At 34.6% G+C, this 22,984-nt stretch overlaps 1 protein-coding gene across 3 annotated transcripts; it reads right to left on the minus strand.

Moving 5' to 3' along the window:
- Window positions 1–1,834: 1,834 nt before the first annotated feature.
- On the minus strand, window positions 1,835–22,114 carry SPAG16_1 (Sperm-associated antigen 16 protein). 3 transcript variants are annotated; one of them, XM_051214004.1, is made up of 10 exons: window positions 21,773–22,114; window positions 21,591–21,730; window positions 21,266–21,558; window positions 21,115–21,222; window positions 19,028–19,373; window positions 13,577–13,716; window positions 10,740–10,929; window positions 6,808–7,158; window positions 4,718–5,167; window positions 2,126–2,363 (listed from the first exon to the last, which is right to left on the minus strand). In XM_051214004.1, exons 1-10 carry the CDS (start codon window positions 21,804–21,806, stop codon window positions 2,253–2,255), a joined length of 2,163 nt encoding a protein of 720 aa, XP_051070027.1. In that variant the 5' UTR covers window positions 21,807–22,114; the 3' UTR covers window positions 2,126–2,252. The 3 variants fall into 3 exon arrangements, with proteins under 3 accessions (XP_051070026.1, XP_051070027.1, XP_051070028.1); XM_051214002.1 differs by lacking the exon at window positions 19,028–19,373 and having other exon boundaries at window positions 1,835–2,363; window positions 4,718–10,929; window positions 21,266–21,400; window positions 21,431–21,558; XM_051214003.1 differs by lacking the exons at window positions 2,126–2,363; window positions 4,718–5,167; window positions 6,808–7,158; window positions 10,740–10,929; window positions 13,577–13,716 and having other exon boundaries at window positions 15,859–19,373; window positions 21,266–21,393; window positions 21,431–21,558.
- Between the last annotated feature and the right edge of the window lie 870 nt (window positions 22,115–22,984).

A 22,984-nucleotide genomic window follows, 5' to 3' on the forward strand; every position in this document is an offset into this window, starting at 1 on the left:
CGCTCTGTTACCTACTAACAAATACACTGCTATGCACATACCTCTTGTTCTCCATTTGCTCGTGATTGTGTTAACTGAACTCTAAATCAACTACTGTCTACATTTATAGACTGTAACCAAATCATACCATATTCTAAGTTAGGTTATATCACTGGAAGGATATTAGTCTTACTGAAATCTTCAGTCATCTATAATTGTGGATTTTGGCGCCAAACTCAACCGGAACACACACAAACCTGTTAAGTGACGTCTCTAATTTTTGTTGTGTTTATAACGTTTAACTGATATACACTTACATTACAGTTTGTACTTAATAACTGTGTTATCATTTTTGAGTTCATATACTATTTGGTCCACCACAAACAGGGTCACTGAGTATTTTTGTCTCCTTATTCTTTCTTATCAACTTTAACTTCATAAACGTCCTATCATTATGGAAGCGAGTGTTTAAGTAAAAAGGTATAAGGACAAATGTTGGTTTGATAGACCTGTAGTTTAATCGACCACAAAATACTTGAAAATAGTATGTACTGTTTTGAACGATGGTCAATAGGTAAATAGAGGTCCTAATGTAGCTTAATTTCTGCTGACTGAAGGTGGCTAATATGTCACATATTACTCCTATTCTGATTTAATTATGATTATGTGGTTGCATCTATTAGAGTATCAGTTCAATATACGTTAATATAGACTTCACAGTGAAATATAACAAACTGAATAGTAAAAATAGGCATCTTTTGTTCGAATTTTCGTAATAATTCACTTTATAAAAACGAATGTGAATAGATCGCGTAGCATCCGTTTTTAAGAAATATCTGAAGTGGTAAAGAAGTCACTAAAACAATCAGTTTTATAAATGCTTGACAGTGATACTGACACTGTTAGCTATAATGAAGACTACTAGCTGAAAGCTCTTTGTCAAGAATCGTCCACAGGATACAATGTGATCCGCACTTCTATTCTTCTAGATAACCAATCTAGATGTCTGACGTTGCTCTGGTTGTCTCTACAATCATACATAAGTTCTGTCAGAACAACCATCACTTACGTCCTTGCTCTCATCCGAAAGAAATCGTTAGAAAATACTTGGAAACATGCGTTATTGGACTCTGTCTTACCGGTTGTATCTCCAAACTTACGATTTGAAAACATACAGGAAATAGGGATGATTGACTAAACATTAACGTTTTAGGCATCTATAATGATACTGTCGTATAAACATTTGATGGGTGATTTTTTTTCTTATATGATAGTTTTGATACAATTTTACATTTCAGTATGGTGAAAATCAATACAAAAACATGGATCATGCTACATTCATTTCACCATCAGGCGACATATATTGTGAATTTGTGTCATTACGACTCTAAATTACAATGGTTGATAAGAAAAGCTGACTAAGTAAAGTTGGATATGGGCTAGTAGTAGAATTCAGAAGGCTGCGTGTTCGAATCACGTCGGGCTCACTGTATGTACATTCATCATTAAATGACTGTACGTGTTGTTTTAGTCAATGACCTTGAACACACTTTCCGTTGAGCTACTACATAGCGTGACATATGCTTGCTGACTAACAAATACATTACTATTCATGCATCCCTCGTTCTATTTTCATTTGCGATTGAGTTAACTGAAGTCTAAATCAAATATTATCATTATTTATAGACTGTAATTGGAATATATCACATCCTACGTGGGATTATATCACTATAGAGTTCACCAACTTGCTCAGAATCATCAAGCATTCATAATTGTGGATTTACCTTACCGGACCTAATCAGAACACGCAACGTTGGGTCAATTTAAGTAACGTCCCTAATTTTTATTGTATTTGTAACAATTAACTGTATATATTAATATTACTATTTATCTTAAGTAACTTTGTTTATACTTTTTGCGTTCATATTTGTCTGGTCCACCACAGAATCGAACACTCGTGTTTTGACCTATTTGGGACTCATAACATGAATTCACATGCATCTGAATGTTCGTATTTACACAGAGACTAAACTTTTGAGACTTATTTCAAAGAGTTACGCTTTAACCATCGAGTTACTGAGTTATATGTTAAAATTCTCTGATTAATTCCAGCTCTTCATTACAACAGAGGGAAAATACAAACCCATATGAAATAAAATTAATTTTTTCTTAAAAACTTTTACATGACTGAGTTCATTTTGTAAAATGTTTCTAAAAAGGATGATCTTTTATGCATAATCATCAAAATAATAAAATAATGTTCTGTGTTTCATTCAAATCCATGAACATACCTTTTGATCACTGGATGCTGAATATAAATATCCTGATTCATAATCTAATACAATCGATTGAACCGAATCATCATGTCCGTGTAATGTAGATATCTAGATAATTTCCAAAATAAAATGGATAATATATACAGATATATAGGATTAGATTCAAATGGATAAAATGAGCTTTATCATTTTGATCAACTATTATTCTGATAGAGTTTTGTTCTCTGAGATGAACAGTTTGATCGTGAAGCTTTCATCGTTCTTCTGAACGATATCATCAGTACATATTTTAGTTAGAAGTGGAGTGTTCGAATTTCTCCACATATGATTCACAATTTGTCCTGTAGACCTCAATCTTGATTGGTTCTTGTTGAACTCAAACCTGTCATTGTTTGCTTCTTTGTTTTGGTTGTATCTCCCATTGGTTTGATTTTTTGTTTGTGATGATGACATTCAAAAGAACAATGAAAGCTCCACGACTAAACCATCCACTTCAAAGAACAAAACTCTATCAAATTCATCCACATGTGCTAAAAATCTTCTCCACCATCTCAACTATTATTCTCATTCTACTATAAGGTTGAGTGATATTGTATAACTGATTAAAGTATGTATCATTACGTTAAAGATGTCCCACTCAATGACTATCCATTCTGATACATGCTAAATTGGTTGTGTGGATTTTCTATCCAATTATTACAATCAAAATAAAGTCACATCGAGTTCAATGGATGAGCTCAAGATTCACTGACTATTTCATGATCAGAATCTTGATAACTAATAAAATAGGGTTCTGTGCAATTTCATGAACTTTTCCTTCATATAATACATTCAGAATTACCTCCGCCTAGAGTCCCTCTGGGGACTACTGCCGGTCCCAAGCCCGCGGAAAGGAGCAGGGTTGGGCATGGGCTTACAGACCCCATCCTGTAGAAAACTAACTCGCTAGAAAAACGCTAACCAGAAAGAAATTATTCAAACTTTTTAAACTCTGTCCTGGGAGTCAGAAGGTCTTCATTTAGAAGAATTATGACGCCTCATGATGAAAGCCGAGGTCCTTCGGAAGTCACCAAGCCGATGCCCCTTCTGACAACCAGAGCAACAATTTATTTAGGTACATGGAATACTCGTATTATGTGGGAGACCGGAAGAGTCTTTCAAATTGCTGCAGAAATGAAGAAATACAACGTAGAGGTGCTTTGGATCAGTGAAACACATTGGACGCAAGTTGAACAACAACGACTAGCTTCAGCTGATAAAAACCATTTATATACATTAACAATGTAACAATAATTCAATCAATATCTTGAAAAGTATTGAATTAAGAGTCTTTCAAATAACCTTCGACCGACAAATAAGATAGGATTTCGAGTCTTATCATCGTTTGAACTAAACACACTTAAGATACTTATTCTTATTTAAATCAAACAGATTTTTTAGTCAATAGTATAACTGACTTTGACTAATGAAAGAAATATGATCTATGTGAACAGTATAGTTTAGTAGTACAGTCAGTGCGAGTTTGAAATCTGTTGAAATCAATTAACTTCTTTCAGAATTCTACAATTTCAAATTAAAATTGTGGCAGGAGCTGGTAGTGACCTACTTTTATCAAGAGAACGCGATTGGTTCAATGGAAACAACTATTATTATAACCAACTGTACCAGTGATTCTTTTACTGTACTTGTTTTTTTAACTGTACTAAAGACATTCTTCCGTTGATTGTGACCTTTCACGCACTTACATTTGCTCAGTTATACCACTTGTACTCTTTTGGCACGATCTCGGTATTCTCTCGATACCACGGGATCGCCAACAAATATATATCGCTACAACTTCCAATCGCCTTCTGATATCTGGTACACAATCTTCTTGTAATGGTGATCATAGTCAACCGCGACTCCACCCCACGCTACAAGCTCTCACCATGAAAATTTGTTTTATCAAACTATAGATGAATATTATAGAGTTCAGTCAGTCAGTAACAACGTAGAACTTCGTACGTACGTACATCAGTTCGAGTTGCCATACCACATTAGCACAGAGATGTAGTTGTCGATTCAAATCCCATGGTGGTGGAGGTAGTACGAGTATAAGCAGTAATCGGAAAGATGAGGGTTTGGAGATATTATTTCGAGAGCATAATACAGTGAAATAAATTTGGGAAGAGAAAAAAGAGACAAGAAGGAATCAGGAGATTAAAATTTTGGAGAACATAAAGAGTGTAAGCACCTGCGCCATTGCAGACGATTTTGAGCCATGTCATTCAGGGTCTCTAACCATCGGTCGCTATCATCTCGCGGATCCCAACCAGGTGGTCTACACCTACCAACATGACTCAGTCCACTTGTCAGTGACTTCATGGACTTGTGCCATGTTTTGGTCTGACCGCCCCTAGCTTTCTTACAACCTACTCCTAATATTATAGAGTTACATCAAGATGAACTGAAAGATAACATACTTGACCAGTTGATATTTCTATACAATAAATTTTAGAATCATCACAACCAGCAACAATATATTCACTATTCAAATCAATAACTAATTGATTAATTCCAAGTTTATTTCGTTGTTCTAATTGTTTATGTTGTATAGATGTAGGATTTGGATGATGATTAGGATGTTGTTGATGAGGATGATGATGATTGAAACGATCAAATTTTCGAGTTTTATTCAAATCAAAACAAGTAGGCAAACATTTCACCTCCACATTATTATTATTATTATTATTGTGCATTTTCAGTTTTAAGGTAGGTAAATTTGTTTCAAATGAGAAATTATTGATTTTACGAAGATCCCATAATCGAATAAAACCTCCACTGTCACATGATATCACATTGGTACCTTGTTGATTAAATATAGCACAATTGATTGAATGTGTATGACCAAGAAATGTATGCTCACACAAACCCTATTAGGTTATATGGAAAAAAGAGAAAAACACACTGAGATTATATCAGTATTGACTATTCTTTGAATAGTATCTATCTAGTTTCTAAGTTGTTATCTGGAAAACCTTGGTTAATATATTACTTACTTACTTGCTTACGCCTGTTACTCCTATTGGAGCATAGGCCACTGATCAGCATTCTCCAACCCATTCTGTCCTGGGTATTCCTTTCTAGTTCTATCCAAATTTTTGTTGATTCTTTTCATGTCTGTCTCCATTTCTCCTCCTAGAGCCCCTCTTGAGATACTGATGGTCCCAAGCGCGGATAAAGGAGGAGGCTTGGACATGAGATTAGCGACCCTATCCCGTGGAAAACTAACTTGCTAAAAAAAAACGCTAACCGGAAAAAAATAAATTCAAACCATTTAAAGTCTGCCCTGGGAATTAGGTTTTCATTTAGAAGAGTTATGTATATTCCTTGTATATTGTTATTTTTGTGATATTGTTGTATCTAAGCTGAATATTTTAATATTGAATCTTTGATTCTCTTTCCTCAGTAACAACAAACGCTGAAAAGTAATTAATTCAAAGAATTTCACCACAACCTATTGCGTTGAAGGCACTCAACGAATTCCTGAAGTATAACGCAAAGTTCACAGAAACGGAAACATAATTGGCTAATAATTTGTTTTGTAGATGTAAACTTAGATTAATTGCTGTCAATAACTTTGATTGACTGTTCTCTTCCCCAACCTGATCTTTGAACCTATGGTTTTATATTAGTACAGTTGTCTACTGGTTAATTCAATTTACTTTAATATCAGGGAAATAACGTGTAATTCGAAGTTTTTATCTAAACAGACAATGATAGTCGAAAAACCTGTCATGATATTTAAGGACTGTAGCAAGCAGTGGGGGAGGCGAAATCCGACTCACACGTCCGCATCGTGCCTCCTGCATAATGAGACGAATGACTCATTAACTAACGCAAGCGGTAACCCAGGTGGTGGAAATCGGGCTAATCACCCACTCTTACCTATACCCATCAATCAATTACGAAACCCACAGAGAAACATAGCACAATTAAATTTGGAATGGAAAACCACAAAAAAGTTTCGAAAGTGGTGCATGTATCATATGGAGTTGCTCGTCATTGGGCAAACTCCAAAGGATTGCAGAAACACCTATTCTAGCCCTGGTAGTTGTGCCGTGCTTCGATGTGGCCTGTTTCTCTCCAGAAGGGCCTAATAGGCTTCACAAACTTGTTTGGCTGGAAGGGGGGAGCAAGCAGTGAAATCCAAAACAAAATTTTCATCCTATTTGGAATTCATTAATTATGTGCACTCCCATCATTCTGTTAGTACTTACTGTAAAAGTAAACTGATATGCAATAACATTTAGGTAATAAATAAAAAACGAGACCATATCCCTGTCTCGCATACGATTGTTAGCTGTAATCCAGACATCTAATAAAGACATCGTGCGACCCTCGATCTTGATTGTTTATTGTTGTTCAGAAGAACGATGAAACCTTCATCACTAAACCATACAGCTCAGAGACCAAAATCATCCACCTGAGCAACAAATCTTCCCTACCATCTCAATATGCACTTATAATTAACAAATTCTTTAGTAAAAGCCAACGAAACAGTGTTACTTACCGAACGACCATCCCATAAACACACTGTTCTGTCTGATGAACCAGTAACTAAAATATTCCCATAAGGTAAAAATTGAATAGAATTCACTGATTTACTATGCCCTCTAAGTATTGTACAACATGATGTTGCAGAACGTGTGCTTAATAATTCTTTATTCATTTTAAATGACATCATAGCGTGTTCAACATTCCAAAGACGTATTGTATTATCCATACCGCAACTAGCTAAATAAGTACCAGTCCAATGCCAATTCACAGACCAAACAGCTCCAGTATGCTGACGTAAAATACCAATACGTTTACAATGATTCTGTTCCGATATCTTGTCATCGATAAGATCAATTTTCCATATCTGAAATAGAATTTAACATTTATGAATATATATATGCTAGTGGGCGGCCTATGTTCCTCCACGAGGTGTAACAGGCGTAATATATATATCTGTTGCTTCAAAGTATGTTGTTTCCCAAGACTAATGTTCAAGCCCATTCTGTCGATAGAATCCAGGATACAAGTTACATACTATTTGGAACTTATCAGTTTTATATTTCTGTTTATTAATGTTGATTATAATTTATGGACGAACCAATAAGATTTACGATAATAGGTCTTGGATTTCAACGAGAAATTCTTTATCGATTTGGCTAAATAACGTCTTGTCATTTTAAATAATGTCAGTTCGTGAGGAAACATCAAATGGAAATCATAATTCTAATTCCTCACACTGGTTTATAACCTTCATTTAACCGTAGTCAGTAGGTGGATACTCTCAAGGTCCCTCTAACGTCGCTTAAATGTCGTCCATAAATTATAGTCTCACCATTAATACTTCTTCATTACTTACAGACTACGTGTAATATATTGTCAGTCTCAGCCCCTTATTGTGTACATACATACCTATAAATAGTGTGGAGTTAGGTTGCCTATTAGTTCTTCTCCTTTTAACCTCTGATCACACTATTATTCTCTGACACAAAACATTGTAAATTTTCCATTTGATGACAATAAGAAACGTAAACAGTAGGGTTTCAAATCATTCACTGGATCCCTTTCAAATAGATTTCAATAACGATGTTAAGACACTACTTTGATTTGACTATTTTAAACTTAGTTAATCCGTATATCTCACACTGTACTAATGTGTAATATATGTCAACTAGGATTGTGTTCCAGGGTTAATGCTATTAAAAACAAATAATATCCATAATCAATTTGGAGTTCATAGGGATTTTCATAAGGGAGTTTTGGCATATTGAATTTAAGGTTCAACAATGAAACTTCTTTTGCTTTGAGAAACTAAAGAAATTATGTTACCGGATTCTGATGAGTATTAAGCTACAATGACAGTTCACGATTATATCATTTAACGAGTATTATAAATATTGAAATGATAGTAAAAACGTGTCGCTTAAATAAATAAGGGTTTAGTATGGAAGAGTTTTTCTGTAACATTTTTATTGACCCTATAGACAACTTGATCAATACAACAGAAGTCTTAAAGTAGATGATAAATTGTTTCAGAAAACTTTCTTAAACATCACTATATTATTTATTTGAACACATTGATTGAAGTTAGACATTAACACTGTTGGATGCAGGTCAGCTCAGTAGTCTGGACTCTGGGCGTTTGCGCGCGTAGATCGATAAGTCCTGGAACCAAGTCCCGCATGCGACGACGTGGACGCGCACTGCTGAGAAGTTCCATACTGGGACGAATCAGTGATCCAGTGCATCCAGGTTCTCCATGGTGGTATAGCTTCAATTAATTCATGAATTCAATTATTAAACTACTGAAATCTCCACAAAATCCCCCTCTGATAATAATCGTTTTTTGTCAATATTTACTTACTTACGCCTGTTACTCCTTATGGAGGAGAATAGACCGCCCAACAGCGCTCTCCATTAAACCCTGTCCTGGACAATTATTTCCAGCTCTTTTCAGTTGTTATTTATCCTTTTCATATCTGTTTCTATTTCCCGACGTAATGTGCTCTTTGATCTTCCTCTTTTCCGCTTTCCTTCAGGATTCCAAGTTACCACTTTTCTCGTGATGCAGTCGCTGAAAAAAACTATTTTTAATTTTTTTCTAACCTCTTTATCTCATACATAATCTTAGTGATATACAAATACTAATCTTGTTGTGTATTACGATTACATAATCCTCTGTTAATCATCGTAACTAGAACATCACCTCCCCCAACACGTTACGTTGTACTGCTATGTTCAGTTCTTCATATCATAACGATTTCTTTTGGTTATGTTTCTAATATTCATACAAACTACACTAATTATGTAAAACATTTGTTTATAAGTATATTAATAATTGTACATTCAAGCCGCTTGCAGCTAATGAGAAGTAGTGAATTTATAGTGAATTAATTTGATCCTGAAAAAGTGATTTTTTTGTTGCTCTGTTTAAATTTATCAAAGGATCTGGTTACATAAGGATAATTTCCGTTAAATCTTTCGAAGCGTGTCTGATCACATGATTGAGATATTTTGGCGCAAAATCGAAGTTCACAAAACAACAATTTTTTTTTCAAAAAGCGGTCCTCAACTTGTGAAGCATCTCTGTTGCTTGACGCATCGATAATTCTGGAATAAATAGGGCTTCGACTGTGCAAATGACAGTTGTTAGTGGTGTCTAATCTTGATAACAGTGTATCAACAAGCAAAAACAGAACCAAGAGCAAACACTATAGAAATCGTTGCGTTGAAACAAGGATTAAACCACCATACAAAATTGTGAACAACTGCTACGAGGATCGAGAGAAATTAATTATAATGATAAATACAATAAATGTTATCGGTACATATCAGTATTTCAGAATATTACACGACAAACTTACTTCACAGCATGCGCGTAGACATTTCAAGGAATACAACTATTTACTGAATATTAATAAGTAGTATAAAACAATACACAAAAGAGTTGAAGGGAAATGAATAAGGACAGAGAACGTAGACAAACTTAACTGTGTTGTATTGTCGATTATCCTATAGACCTCACTCAAGCAATGCACATTTTTCGGCATCCTAAAAGTCAATCACTTCATAGACTAATGTAGTAGTATATTTTATCCACTTCTAGTTTTCTACCATCCTGTTTATTAACTAGCCAAGATTATACATTGAGATGAACTATTGTTTAGAATATGTAACATATATCCCAGACAATTCAGTCGGCGAAAATTCATGGTTTTACTAACTGACTTGACAAAATCAAACAACAATCAAACGATGTTTCATCATAATTAAAAACCCACACGAAACATACAATCACTCGTCTATAGAAACGTCCAGTCACATTACTAAACTGAAAATGATTCAAAGTATCTATAAATTTTAGCCTGTGTTATTTGTTACTACTGTACCATGCATCATTTCACATTAGCTACAATCTTGGCGACATTATAAGCAGAGATTATGATAATCCGTACATGATGCCCATATGTCAATAAGAGACTGATCAGTTGCTGTCCTAAACATCAGTGAGAAGATCCAAGCAACCGATACAATAAGTACATAATTCTATTGATTTTGAGGAAAAGCATTTCTACAAACATGTAATAGACTACTAACTAATTATTCGACATTGAAACTTAGTCATCTTCGATATCGTGCTCTTAAACTTATCAACCCACTCTACTCAGCATGAGGGTCAATACATATTACTACCTGATAATAAGTTCATTATTATATAAATGCTATTGAACAGATATAGATGGTGACTGAAAGTGGAATCTCGGACGCTCGTTTCATCGGATCTGGGACTCATCAACCTATGACTTAAGGTGTTATCGTAGTAGTCTATACAAGATACTCATATACCAATAGAGATTGATCACTTACAGTCCATTATGGAACAATTCAAACAACAGATACAAATGAATTAAAGTTATAGAGCATTTACTTTGAGGAAAAAGAACTCACTTGAATAGAACCTTGAGCATTTCCTGTTGCTAATATTTCTTCTTTAGGATGAAAATCAATTGATGATATCCAATCATTTGTTATTAGTTTATATTCCATTAATAATTCTAATTTTGGAATTTTCCACAATTTCCATAATTTATCATCACCAACTGAACATAACCATGATTTATTTGAATGAATAGCTAATCTAAAATTTTATTTTAGTACATAGATACAAAGAGTGTTTACTATTTAAAATGAATTAAAGTAAATTTATTTTATTTGAACACATAAATATTGGTACAAAGGGGGTACCGAATACATATGCGCCACATAAGTCAATTGATTAGTGTGTGGGTTGGGATACTGCCCGGGTGCCCAGACCGAAGCACGTGGTTTGCTTACGCGGCTATGTTCAAAGCCTTCTACCTAAAGATCTGATCCACAAGGCAGTGGAGCAACATATGGAGATACAGTCCCATGTTAGCCGATGACCAGAGATTGTTTCATACGCCATTTGTTCCTTCAGAATTCTGGAGCACACGTAAATTATTGGTTTGGAATCAGGGTTTTCCAACCCACCTAAGTGGATCCTCCATATCCATCAACCCGGTTAAAGCGCCGGACATTCGCTTTTTGTCCTCTCAATGTTGCAAATAATAGTAATACCGTGGGAAGGCAGTGAGTAGGACTTCCGTAACAGTGGCTGTATACTCGTGTCCATGTGAGAGCATTTGGAGATGAAAAGTAGGCTCCTCCTCACCCTTGACCACACGAGGGCATTTGAACAAAGATAGATAAAGTAAAACTTTATCTGTGATCTTCTGTACACTATGTTGAATTGTGTCCCCCATTATTTCCAAATCCAATTACTTTACGTTTTGAACAGATGATGAGAATCTGATGAAACAAATATACGTTATTATACCCAAATCAGCGTTATTGTTTCTTCTTTTCTTTTGAAGTTTATTCACAGCAATACGTATATAAGGAGATATATATTTGATCGTATATCGAGACACATTCCAGTAGTACTTATCCATAATTGCATATGGAATGCAACGTAAAAGTTTCAAATTTAATTACTAGTACTAAACATTTCGATCATTAAGTGATCGATGGTTCTTTGATAGTTACATGAACAAACTTTTTTCGTTAAAGCACCAGTAAATAATATTGATTTCAATTAGATCATCATCACGTTTTCGTCCATCATAAGTGAGAGTATGAGGCAAACCAAAATGAGTTTGACATCAAGAAACGTGTCAAAAAAAGAGTGGACATTTTCTTCAAGTTATTTGGACGTCAAAGGATGGAATCAATACGAAGTTCCAATTTTTGACACGTAGTCGATATATAGTGAACGCAAACACAAGTGGGACAATCTAATGTATTTGAATTGAAAATACAGAATGTCAATCAAGTGTCCCAAACTTGACTATTCCTTTTGCAAAATGTCAATAATTCCTCACAGACTTGATTGTTCCTTCGTTTCCATATCAATCATTCTCTGTTCTCGTTCTCTTTCCTTTGATCTTCTTAACCATCTGCCACCAGGTATTTCACTTTGATTGATGATACATACTACTTATATCTGTCGATATCAGTAATACACACCACATATAGTGATCACTTGCTACATAAAATAATTTGCAGATTGAATGATCTACTAAATACTTCGAATGTTTCACAATCAAGACTAATCTCATCTTTTATATAAATAGAAAGTTATGAGGATTCGAGTCAACAGATATAGTCTTTCGATTCAAAAGAAGTTTGTAAGATCTTTGTCTTTTACTTAACCACGATTGTATAAATCCTTTTAATTCATTTTCTATTTCTGTTCACTCCTTTCACATATTTTCTTTACTACTTGCAAACATGTAAAATAAATTAATGTTGATCATTGAGATGCAACTTAACATTTACACGGGACTCAGTCGTTTACAACATAGTTCCATGAACCAACTAATCATCAATTGCTTTTAAATTATCCAGATTTGTGAACTCTATACTGATTCCATATGTGTGGAATTGCAGTAATACACATTTAATTCAGGACCTACTTTGCTTTATTGATCAATAAAAAGATCTGGATGATGAGACTAGAATTTATGGACGAACCAATCAGGTATATAATAACGAATCATATATTTTCAAACGAAATTCATTCATCCATTTGGATAAATAGAGTTTTGGTATTATAGCTGATGTCAATTCGTGATGACAACTCTAAATCTAATTCACTAACCTTAACCATTAACTGTAGATCATAATTCTATTTCCTCATACTGGGTTGATAATCCTCATTTGATCCTGGTTGTTAAGTGGAGCCCCTCCGGGGGCTAATGCTGGTCCCAAGCCCGGGTAAAGGAGGAGGGTTGGGCATGGGTATAGCGACCCCATCCCGTAGAAAACTAACTCGCTAAAAAACGCTAACCAGAAAAAATTATTCAAACCTTGTAAACTCTGCCCTGGGAGTTAGAAGGTCTTCATTTAGAAGAATTATGACACCCCATGATGAAGGCCGAGTTCCTTCGGAATTCACGAGGCCGACGCCCCTTCTGACAACCAGGGCAACCACTTATTTAAGTACATGGAATACTCGTACAATGTGGGAGACCGGGAGAGTCTTCTAAATTGCTGCAGAAATGAGGGAATACAGCTTAGAGGTGCTTGGGTTCAGTGAAACACGTTGGACACAAGTTGGACAACAGCGACTAGCGTCATTAACTGGATACTCTCAAGGTCAGTCTAGCGTCCTTCAAAGGTTATCCATAAATTATAGTTTCACCGAATGTATGTTTATCAATATGCAATAAAGTAAATTAAAAGTTATTTTCAATATAGTTTACTTGCTAATAGCTGCATTATGAGCCCGTATACTCATATCTAATTTTCTATTGTCTAATCGTGTAAATTTATATGAATGATTTGTAAGTTTCGCCAATAATGGATTCACTTTATGATCAATAGATAAATCACAAAATCCAATCTAAGGAAATAAAACAAAAAAGAGAATTGTGCGTTTGGTGATCAAAGAATACAATAATAATGGTTTGTTGTATCATTACTTCGTCCTAGTACGGGACTCCTCATCAGTGTACACCTACGACCCCGTTCGCGAGATTCAAACTGAGGACCTATCAGTCTCGCGCGTGAACGCTTCACCTCTTGATCAATGAGCTGGTATCCAATGGTGTTAATGTCTAACTTTAACCAATCCAAGAAATTGTGCCACTATCCACCATTGTCTTCAGTAAGTCAATATCTCACAGCAGACATTGTTGAACTCTTCTGGTCACGGCTTCTCACTAGTCAGTTTCAGCAATTCTCAATCACTTTATTTGTAACTAACTTATTCGAAACTTGATATTTGCAGCTAACTTGTATGTACCATCAGCTGGTAGATATGAATATACATAAATAGTCTACGGCAAATCAGAACATTGAGTCTAGAGCATGTTTTTTACGAATAAACAAATGTTTAAATAATTCCTCTTATCTCTTTGTCCAAAATTCACATAACTATTACTTTTCACGTATTATTCACATAACTCCAGGAAATCATCTTGAAGCCAGTCACTAGTGAGCACATGATGGTCGTGGATCGTGGATGCGTACTGCTGAGGAATTACATACTAGTACGAAACGGTTGTCCAGTGTTTCCAGGTTTTCCATAGCGGTCTAGCTTAAATTGACTCATGAATTCAACTATTAAAATGTTAATTACCCAAAAAGATTAATGTTGTGAGGTTTTAAGAAGAGAAAGAGTAGAAGAGATGATAAACAGTGTGCAGACAAATCAGTGAACAGAATGAATGATGCATAATAAGTTAATTTAACTTGCAGATATGTTATAACGGGACTCCCTGAACAGTGCCCACTTACAGTCCCATTCGTGGGATCCAAACCCAGGACCTATCAGGTCGATGCATTAAGATGAAATTTAATTTATTTCAAATATCATTTTAACAAAAAAACCCAGAGTTTTTGAATTTCTAACATGATGAAAAGCGAAAAAAAGTTCTTATAAAAGGATATCCTTGATAAACAACTTGTTATTTCGTAGTGAAGTTTACATTACGAGTAACGTCTGAGACTTATCAATGGACTATTATTATTTATATACTCTCATGGTATAACTATTCAGTAACTAGATTATGCATATCTCTATTTCCCTTGTTATAAGCTTTATTTTGACCTATATATCATTATTGTACGATTTACGGTTCATAAGTTATGTTCAGTTCATTAACTACTGCATCCCACGTTCACAGCCACTTTTTGGCTTTATTGTGTACAAATGTTATTTCCTATTTTATGGTGAGCTGCGGTCTGTTTGATTGATATATAAACCAAGTATGTCTGAAATAAATGACTCGATTCGATTCGCATAGTGGAAACTGGTATTTGGTGTTCTGGACTCAAGTGAACGGGCTGCGCGGACATAGGACCAATAAGGACGCTAGACTGTCCATACCGGTCGAATGTCATTGGTTTGGCATAGTGCCAAGATTGTATAAGTCGTATTTTGATTGATGGATAAATCACGTAATAAAAAGCCGGACATAAAGTTAAAACACAAATATTTAAAGGGATTTCATCAGGAGTGTTGTGAAACAGAAAAACATTCTTTCTAAATTATCTTTTCAAATCGTAAGTCCTGTTGGTAGAAATACTAAAAAAAAACAACAATGATGATTGAATTTCAGGGTAGAATTTTTATATCACAGAAACCCTAGTAATTTGGTTCAGGTTGTTATTAACTTGATTGTACTGAAAATGATAATTCCTCCTGTAGCTCTTCTAGAATTACTGCTGCTCCCAAGCCCGGATAAAGGAGGAGGGTTAGGCATGGGGTTGGCGACCACATCCCTTAGAAAACTAACTCGATAAAAAACGCCAACCAGAAAAAAATCATTCAAATCCATTGAAAAACATGAGTTATTTAGATTGATAACTCATATTTTTATTGATTGGTTTACTTGTTACACTATAGTACTGTATAATGAATATATTCAATGTTTCCGTTGATAGTAAAAGTAATCAGTCTTATAATTTTCAACTTATCATTAGTTATTATTAGGATTCTATAGATCAAATAATAGTGTAACCATTAATTTGAATAACTATACCCAATACTCAATGTTCGCTCTTCAAATATATCTCTGAGTACACACCTATCTAGTACTACATAGAAAAAGAAAACAAAAGCATAGTTTCATTCAGTTTTATAACATCTAATCCATGCAACATGTTGGCTGTAGTTTTATTGTGGACCGCTGGGTGACTACTCTAATTTCTACCGACTGACCAACTTCAGATATCCCAATACGACTTCAATACTGTTCCTCAATCTCCAATATATCAGAACACTAACCGTAGATGAAAATTGTTTATGGGGTCAGGAGAAAAATAAGAGTAGGGATAGGAAAAGGAATGATACTTGACAGACAAATGCATATTTATACAGTTAGGACTACTGTGTATATTGACCAATAGGAAAATGACACCATTTCACGTTCAAGGATAGCATTAGACTTAACAGGATAATTTTGGGGATATTTTTCTGAATATGCTAACAAGTTTACAGAACTCATGTAAACGAATGAAAGGTGTACATTCAAAACTCCTAGAAAATCCAGAGGATGATATCTTCAAAAACTAATATGTAAAAGAAGTTTATTCATTTCATTCACTACAATTCACTATATTTCGATAAACAAAGAAACATATATTATACATAACAATTCACAACACCACTCAATATGTAACTATAGTTAGCTTACAAGTAAACAAGGAAACTAATGAGTTGATCAAACTAATAAATCATATTAATTAACGAGACTTTTGACTGTCAAACTGAGTTTTACTAGTATAGGGCTTGTGGAGATTAATTAGTTTTTGATTGAGATCATGAACCGATTGATGTTAGACCACCTTTGGAAACTTGGAAGCACTAGACGGCCGTTCCGTCCTATTGTGGGACTCCTCAGCAGTGCGCATCCACGATCTCGCTCGCTGGATTCGAACCCAGGGCCTTCGGTCTCAATCAAAAACTTAATAATCTCCACAACCCCTATACTAGTAATCAACATGTGCTCACTAGTGACTAGCTTCGTGAGGGAATTCTCGGAGTTCTAGTGGAGGTAATCCATATCGGGTAGAGACAGGTATCTACCACAGCACAATGGAAGATGGTCGTGCAATTTTGTGGATTGGTTGATATTAGACACTATCACCACTGGATGCCGGCTCAGTGGTCCAATAGGTTAAGCATTCGAGCGCAAGACCGGAGGCCATGGGTTCGAATCCCGCAAGCGGGGTTGTGGATGCGCACTGCTGAGGAGTCTCACGATAGAACGAAACGGCCGTCCAGTGCTTCCAGGTTTCCAAAAGTGGTCTAACGTCAATCGGTTCATGATCTCAATCAAAAACTGAGTTTTACTGGAAGGTATAGACGCCCAGATTTAATCTACACAATAAAATTAAAATTGCTTGAAAACCATAAATGACATAAGTTCATATCGTCTTCAGCGGTATATATGCGTTTATGCTTTTTTTTTCAAATCTTTAGTTTTATATTGAGAAAGCAATCAGAGGATGAATTTGATGATGTATTTGTGTTATACATTTTGAATCATCTGATCATACACATACTCGTCAAGGCACCGTGATACTCTTCATGTCATTATATAGATGAAAATGCTGTGAAAACTTTTAATATTTTTCACATTATATTGTTTCTTCTCTCATTAATTTACAATTACCAGTTTACGATTTTTTTAATCTTTTATTGAAGTGGACTCCATTAGTTTTCTATTGATAAATATCTTGACAAATATATATCTGACCAGATTGTTCAAAATGTATCGATATAAATAGGTCATCTTTCAAGTCAACTGGGTAGATGCAAATTACTTGGTTGGGTTATACATGACTATCGTAACCAATGTTTGGATACTCTAGGTGACATGGCTCAGAATCGACCGCAATGGCGTAGATGTTTACAACCATTGTCTTTACTTAAACTGTGAGATTAAAATTGCTTTATTGATAAGTCTTGCAAATTAAACGCTATACTCGTTTCCCAAGCTAGAACTATACAGCGATCTGAACACCAGAGAAAAAGCGCAAAGTATGCAAGTACTTTACTCCGAAGGTTCATTCTAATACGGAAAATATAGGGTTTTTATAATATTTTTAAATGTCCTTGGGTTGTTTGAAGATTCTGGAATGCTAATAAACATAGTAGCAGTATAGCAATCAGCCAATCAAAACCTCTACATGTGACGTTTCACTTCCTTGATGTTTCTGGCTAAAACTTAAAGTAAACGCCGATTAAATGAAATGCTTCTTAGTGTTTCCTGATCCTTGCTTTTCTTTTGCGGAAAATTTTCTGGATCACCCCAACATTTATATTATTCTTTCTACGCACTAATTCTTTCTACCTGTACAATATCCTTAACCTAATATTTCTTTCATACATTACTACCTTTGAAGTGACTACTTTAATGAATTTGGTGTTCATCTTGTTGTTCCAATGAGGTATGGCAACTTGGACTGATGCATATATGTACCTGGTCCTACTTTGTAGCTGACTAGGTCAACGTTGTCTTCTGAATGTTTTATCAAAGCTTACGACTGGGATCAATTGATTCAAATTTAATTTTACTATTAACTTACGCTTTCTATTCATAGATTTTATTTATTAATTCCAAACTATATGGCTTGAGTTTAATATTTTACTTTATTTTTCTGATATCTCGAAATGATTAAAGTGAAACAATCACTGAAAACCCAAAAGGCATGGAATATATCAAGTTAGAGTTAATTTACACATGTATTAGGTTTCATATTGGCAATGAATAATAAACTGATATAGTGCACCACGTCAACTCTTCCCTACTTTAGAGTTTGGTTTGATCATTATTTCAATCTGTACTAGATTACATTCATTTATTCATCTCTGTTACACCATTCAATTCAATAAACCAATGTTCATAGATATTTTGACTTATCTCTGGGTTATGCAACACATAGTTATCAAAACGTCCAAGTAACTGAAATAGAACTTAAATTGAGTCCATACGTATACGTTTGTTTATAAAAATCAATAGAGGATCGAAAAGTAGAATAATAGGCTACCTCTTAAAAACATAAAATCTATTCGAATATTTTCTCACTAATCAGTTCCTATAAACGGGCATTATATATTGCAAGACAATTTATATATGTATGTCTATTTACTTCTATGATCAAGCGAAAGTTTTTTTTTCAAAAATCAACTATAAACATCTTACCCTTTTCAAATTATGATCCAGTTTAGTTTGGATATTAAACTTTTCTGATCTCATATAATTCTTTTTACACTTTTGATCAGTTTCTTTTTTATTCTGTCTACTTGTTGTATTTTCCAACCTTTTCTCAGTTATTTTATGATTCAGATCAACATTTTCAATATCGTTTGCATCATTAGACGTTATACCTAATTTTTGTAATGAAGTTAAAGCATGTCGAAGTCCTTCAACTTGGTTCATGGCTTTGTCTCGTTCAATTCTATGTAACGTTTTTTCTTTAATTGCTGTTTCATATTTTTGTCTTAATAATCTTAAAATTGGCTCATATTCGGCATAATGTTCTTTTACTCTAATCAATAATTTTGAAAACACTAAAGTTAAAACAACAATTACAAACCAAGATTTTTATGAATTAATTGTTACATTTAACTTTTTTTAGTTTAAAAGCGATTTCCATAATAAGCTAGTATTTAGAAAGGAACTTAAAAATGATCGGTTGATCCTTGTGAACTTAATTCTCTTGTGGAGTAGGTAGGGTCACATTCACCCAACCAAAGAGAGTGTATACCGCTTTTTATTTGTGAAGCACGGTCTACAGATGTAGAAGGAACTTATAGGCTGGAGATGCTTTATCACAGCTGTTCTCAAAGCATTGCTTGTGTTTAGTGGAATGATCAAGTGAGTAGTGTTGATATCAGATGCAAGGTACTAGGTAATGGCAACAAATGGTCAGGTTGTGAATGTTTATTTACTGAGGTGGTTAAGACATGTGTTAAATATGTCCAACCATCGCCTACCTATACAGAAGATGTTGCTGGTTTGGACTTAGGTTGAGAGTAAACCAAAGATGGAAAACTAAGTCATAGTATCAGTCTATGGATTCATTAACTATTGGAAAGAGATATGCTTGTAAATTCAGACTACTTGACTGAGACCCATGTGGTCACTGCGGTTATGAGTTGAAAATTTCGGGCGACATGACTCAGAATCATTCTCAGTGGTTCAAATGTATTCACTTTTTATCATCGTTGACCCTAAGTCCCAGCAATTTTTCCAAAAATACCTTTGCACTCTGTCTTTAAGAATTATATTTGCAATCCCTAATTTTAATAATTATCATAGCTACTATATTATTTCGGTCTCTTTCGGTACTCATCTCATTGTGCCAAATTGGCACGACAACCTGAAACAACGAATATCTGTGTCAAGCGCTACCTTAATGAAAACAGAGCAAGAGACTAAGCAAACATCTAGGGCGATTAGATAGCAAAAATCTATTCTGATTCTAGTCCGAGGTGCTGTTGATGAATTTCTGTGTATAAAATTCAGCACCACAGCAATGTTTATCATTTACCATACACATGGCTTTAAAATATGCTCGAAGTCAAACTTATATTATAAGTGGTATTTATACTATTTGGATAAAAAAGATTCAAGTTATTTAAATGTAGTTATGATTTATGGCTTACCTATGGGATAAGTTGTGAAAAAATCCAGGCTGGGAAATGGAAATGAACGCTTAAGTTTCGAATTAGAAATAAAGACGCCATAGAGAATATACTATCATTACAATCCAGACCTAGTTGGAACTGCCCCCTAAAATCCCTAGTTGTTTTCTTACATTTTACTGTAGCGGTGAATTGTATAGCCATATGGTTTATCCCTGCTTAATAAATTTGTAAATTTATGGCAGACAAAGGTTGAGGCCTGGTTTATGAACCCTACATTTTGGTACTACTGCTTTAACGTATGACGTACGGGAAAAGACAGCACTATAATAATGTGAACAATGGTCCGTTGCATATGGAGTTTTTTGCTATTAGTTAACCATGAAACACAGTTTTAAATTTACCAGTAAATAAAATCTTGTCAGGACTGATTAGTTTGATATCTTTTGTGAGCAGAGTTTTGCAGCCATTTAGGTTTATCATGTCTATGGAATTAGGCGCTATATGAAAAGTGTTAAAGGTCAGAAAATCATATAAATTTTAGTAGTGCTTGAAGAAGACAAGGATTATTACATGAAAGATAATGAAGTATTATACAAAGTGCTTAAGATCTCGAAAATGGTTAGAGACTAAACTGTATACCTTTTTACGTCACAATGTAGCTTCTCTTTATCTTGTAACGTTTGTCTGTGCTTGATCATGTGATAATCTCGTTCATTCTTAACTTTTTTCAACTCATCACTTAGCTTCCTATATAGGGATAAATAATTGTTATTTGGAAGCTTAAAATTACAAAACTGAATTTTTCAAAGTCAGATTTTCTGATCTTATATCTTCTATCATATTTCTTAACTCATCGTTCTGTACATAAATATCAGGAACTGGGGCAGCTTCTTTATTCAATAAACCTTTATGCAAGAACTTGAACCTAAAAATCGAAATCGAGAAAATATCAAACCATTCTGCCTGGAAGACATTAAGAGTCTCAAGAAATCCATTGTTTTGTAAGTAATTACGGAAAAACTGATCAACGGATGGAGGAGAAACTTGAGAATGAACATCAGAAGCGAGTCCATCAAACCTTTCCTAAACCACGGTTTTAAAAGTTTTGAAGCTACCTTTGCTTCTGAGTCTTTTATCGTCTCCTTGACTCTCAAGACAAGTGGATCAAGTTCATCATCTTTCAATGTGTCTGGTAAATCTTCGATTTTAACCGATACTATAGAAGATGCATTGTCATCTTCAGGAATCTGTTCGCCTTTGAGCAATGCATATTTATAAAAAAATAAAAAAATGTTACTTTCAATGTAATATTTGCTGTTATCGATATCCATAACTGTCGCCTATCTAAATCCAAGTCTTATTTACTGTTTTGAAACGTTACGTGGCGTAGCCATGTCAAAACTAGGGTTAGCATTTTAAAACAAAATTAAGAGTACAACGAAAAAACAATGAGTTGTAGGATGTTGTAACCATGAGTCATTTCTTAAGTTATTTACGTATACTTGCGATATTTTTATGTAGTTTACTCTGTGCACAATCTGAACTTTTGGAGCCTATTGATTTTTCTCTGTTTTTATCATGTTGTTAACGAAATATAGATCCAGCATACCTTCATATATAATTATCGACTTTATGTGCGTTAGTTAATAAGGAAATGAAATAAGTGAAATACGGAAATAAGTTTTGGATTAAAATCTGGATTTTGAGTCCTCTCAGTATATCAGTAACACCCGGTTGAGGATGATTCTGTAGTGACTCACATTTATCACGAGAACACGACTGGTTTAATAAAAACAATTACTGTTATAACCAACTGTACCAGTGTTTATTTTAATGTGCTTTTGTTTGACTGTGCTAATGACAGCTATATTGTGCTTCCATTATTATTCTTAAACTTTGATTGTGACTTCGCGCGAATTTGGTTACGTTCTGTAACCAAGCTTGTATCCTGGCACGATCTCGGTATCCTTTCGATACCACGAGATCGCCAGAGAATATATCTCGATTTGGTCCATTAACTGTCTTTTGACATTTGGCTTCTCGGGGATTTTATGGATTTATTTGGTTACGTTCCACCTTCGCCTTCTGATTTACTTGGAACGTGTTTTTCTGTAGCGGTGTTCATAGTCAATCTCGACTCGACGCCACGCTACAATTCTCTGCTTTGTGATATCGATGAAGTGGTAAATAACTTACTGCAATAAATAACGTCACAAACACCTAAAACTGGTAACGCCATAGTCAGTTTTGATGGAGACTACTGGGTAACATCTACCAATTCCGCGTCATCGCCAGATCACTGAGTGACTTCATGAGGAATGATTATCAAAATGGCACGCAATATTCGATATCGAAACCGACACAAACCCCCCATACACAAGATTCCAACGGGCTACTGATCGAAAAGTGTGAGAATGAGGGAAGAGTCTTATCCGATTGACCGGAATAGCATGCAAAAGTACTCATTTATTTAAATATATATATACTACTTACTTACTTACTAACGTCT

The sequence above is a fragment of the Schistosoma haematobium genome, chromosome 3 (assembly GCF_000699445.3).
Source record: "Schistosoma haematobium chromosome 3, whole genome shotgun sequence".
Lineage (NCBI taxonomy): Eukaryota > Metazoa > Platyhelminthes > Trematoda > Strigeidida > Schistosomatidae > Schistosoma > Schistosoma haematobium.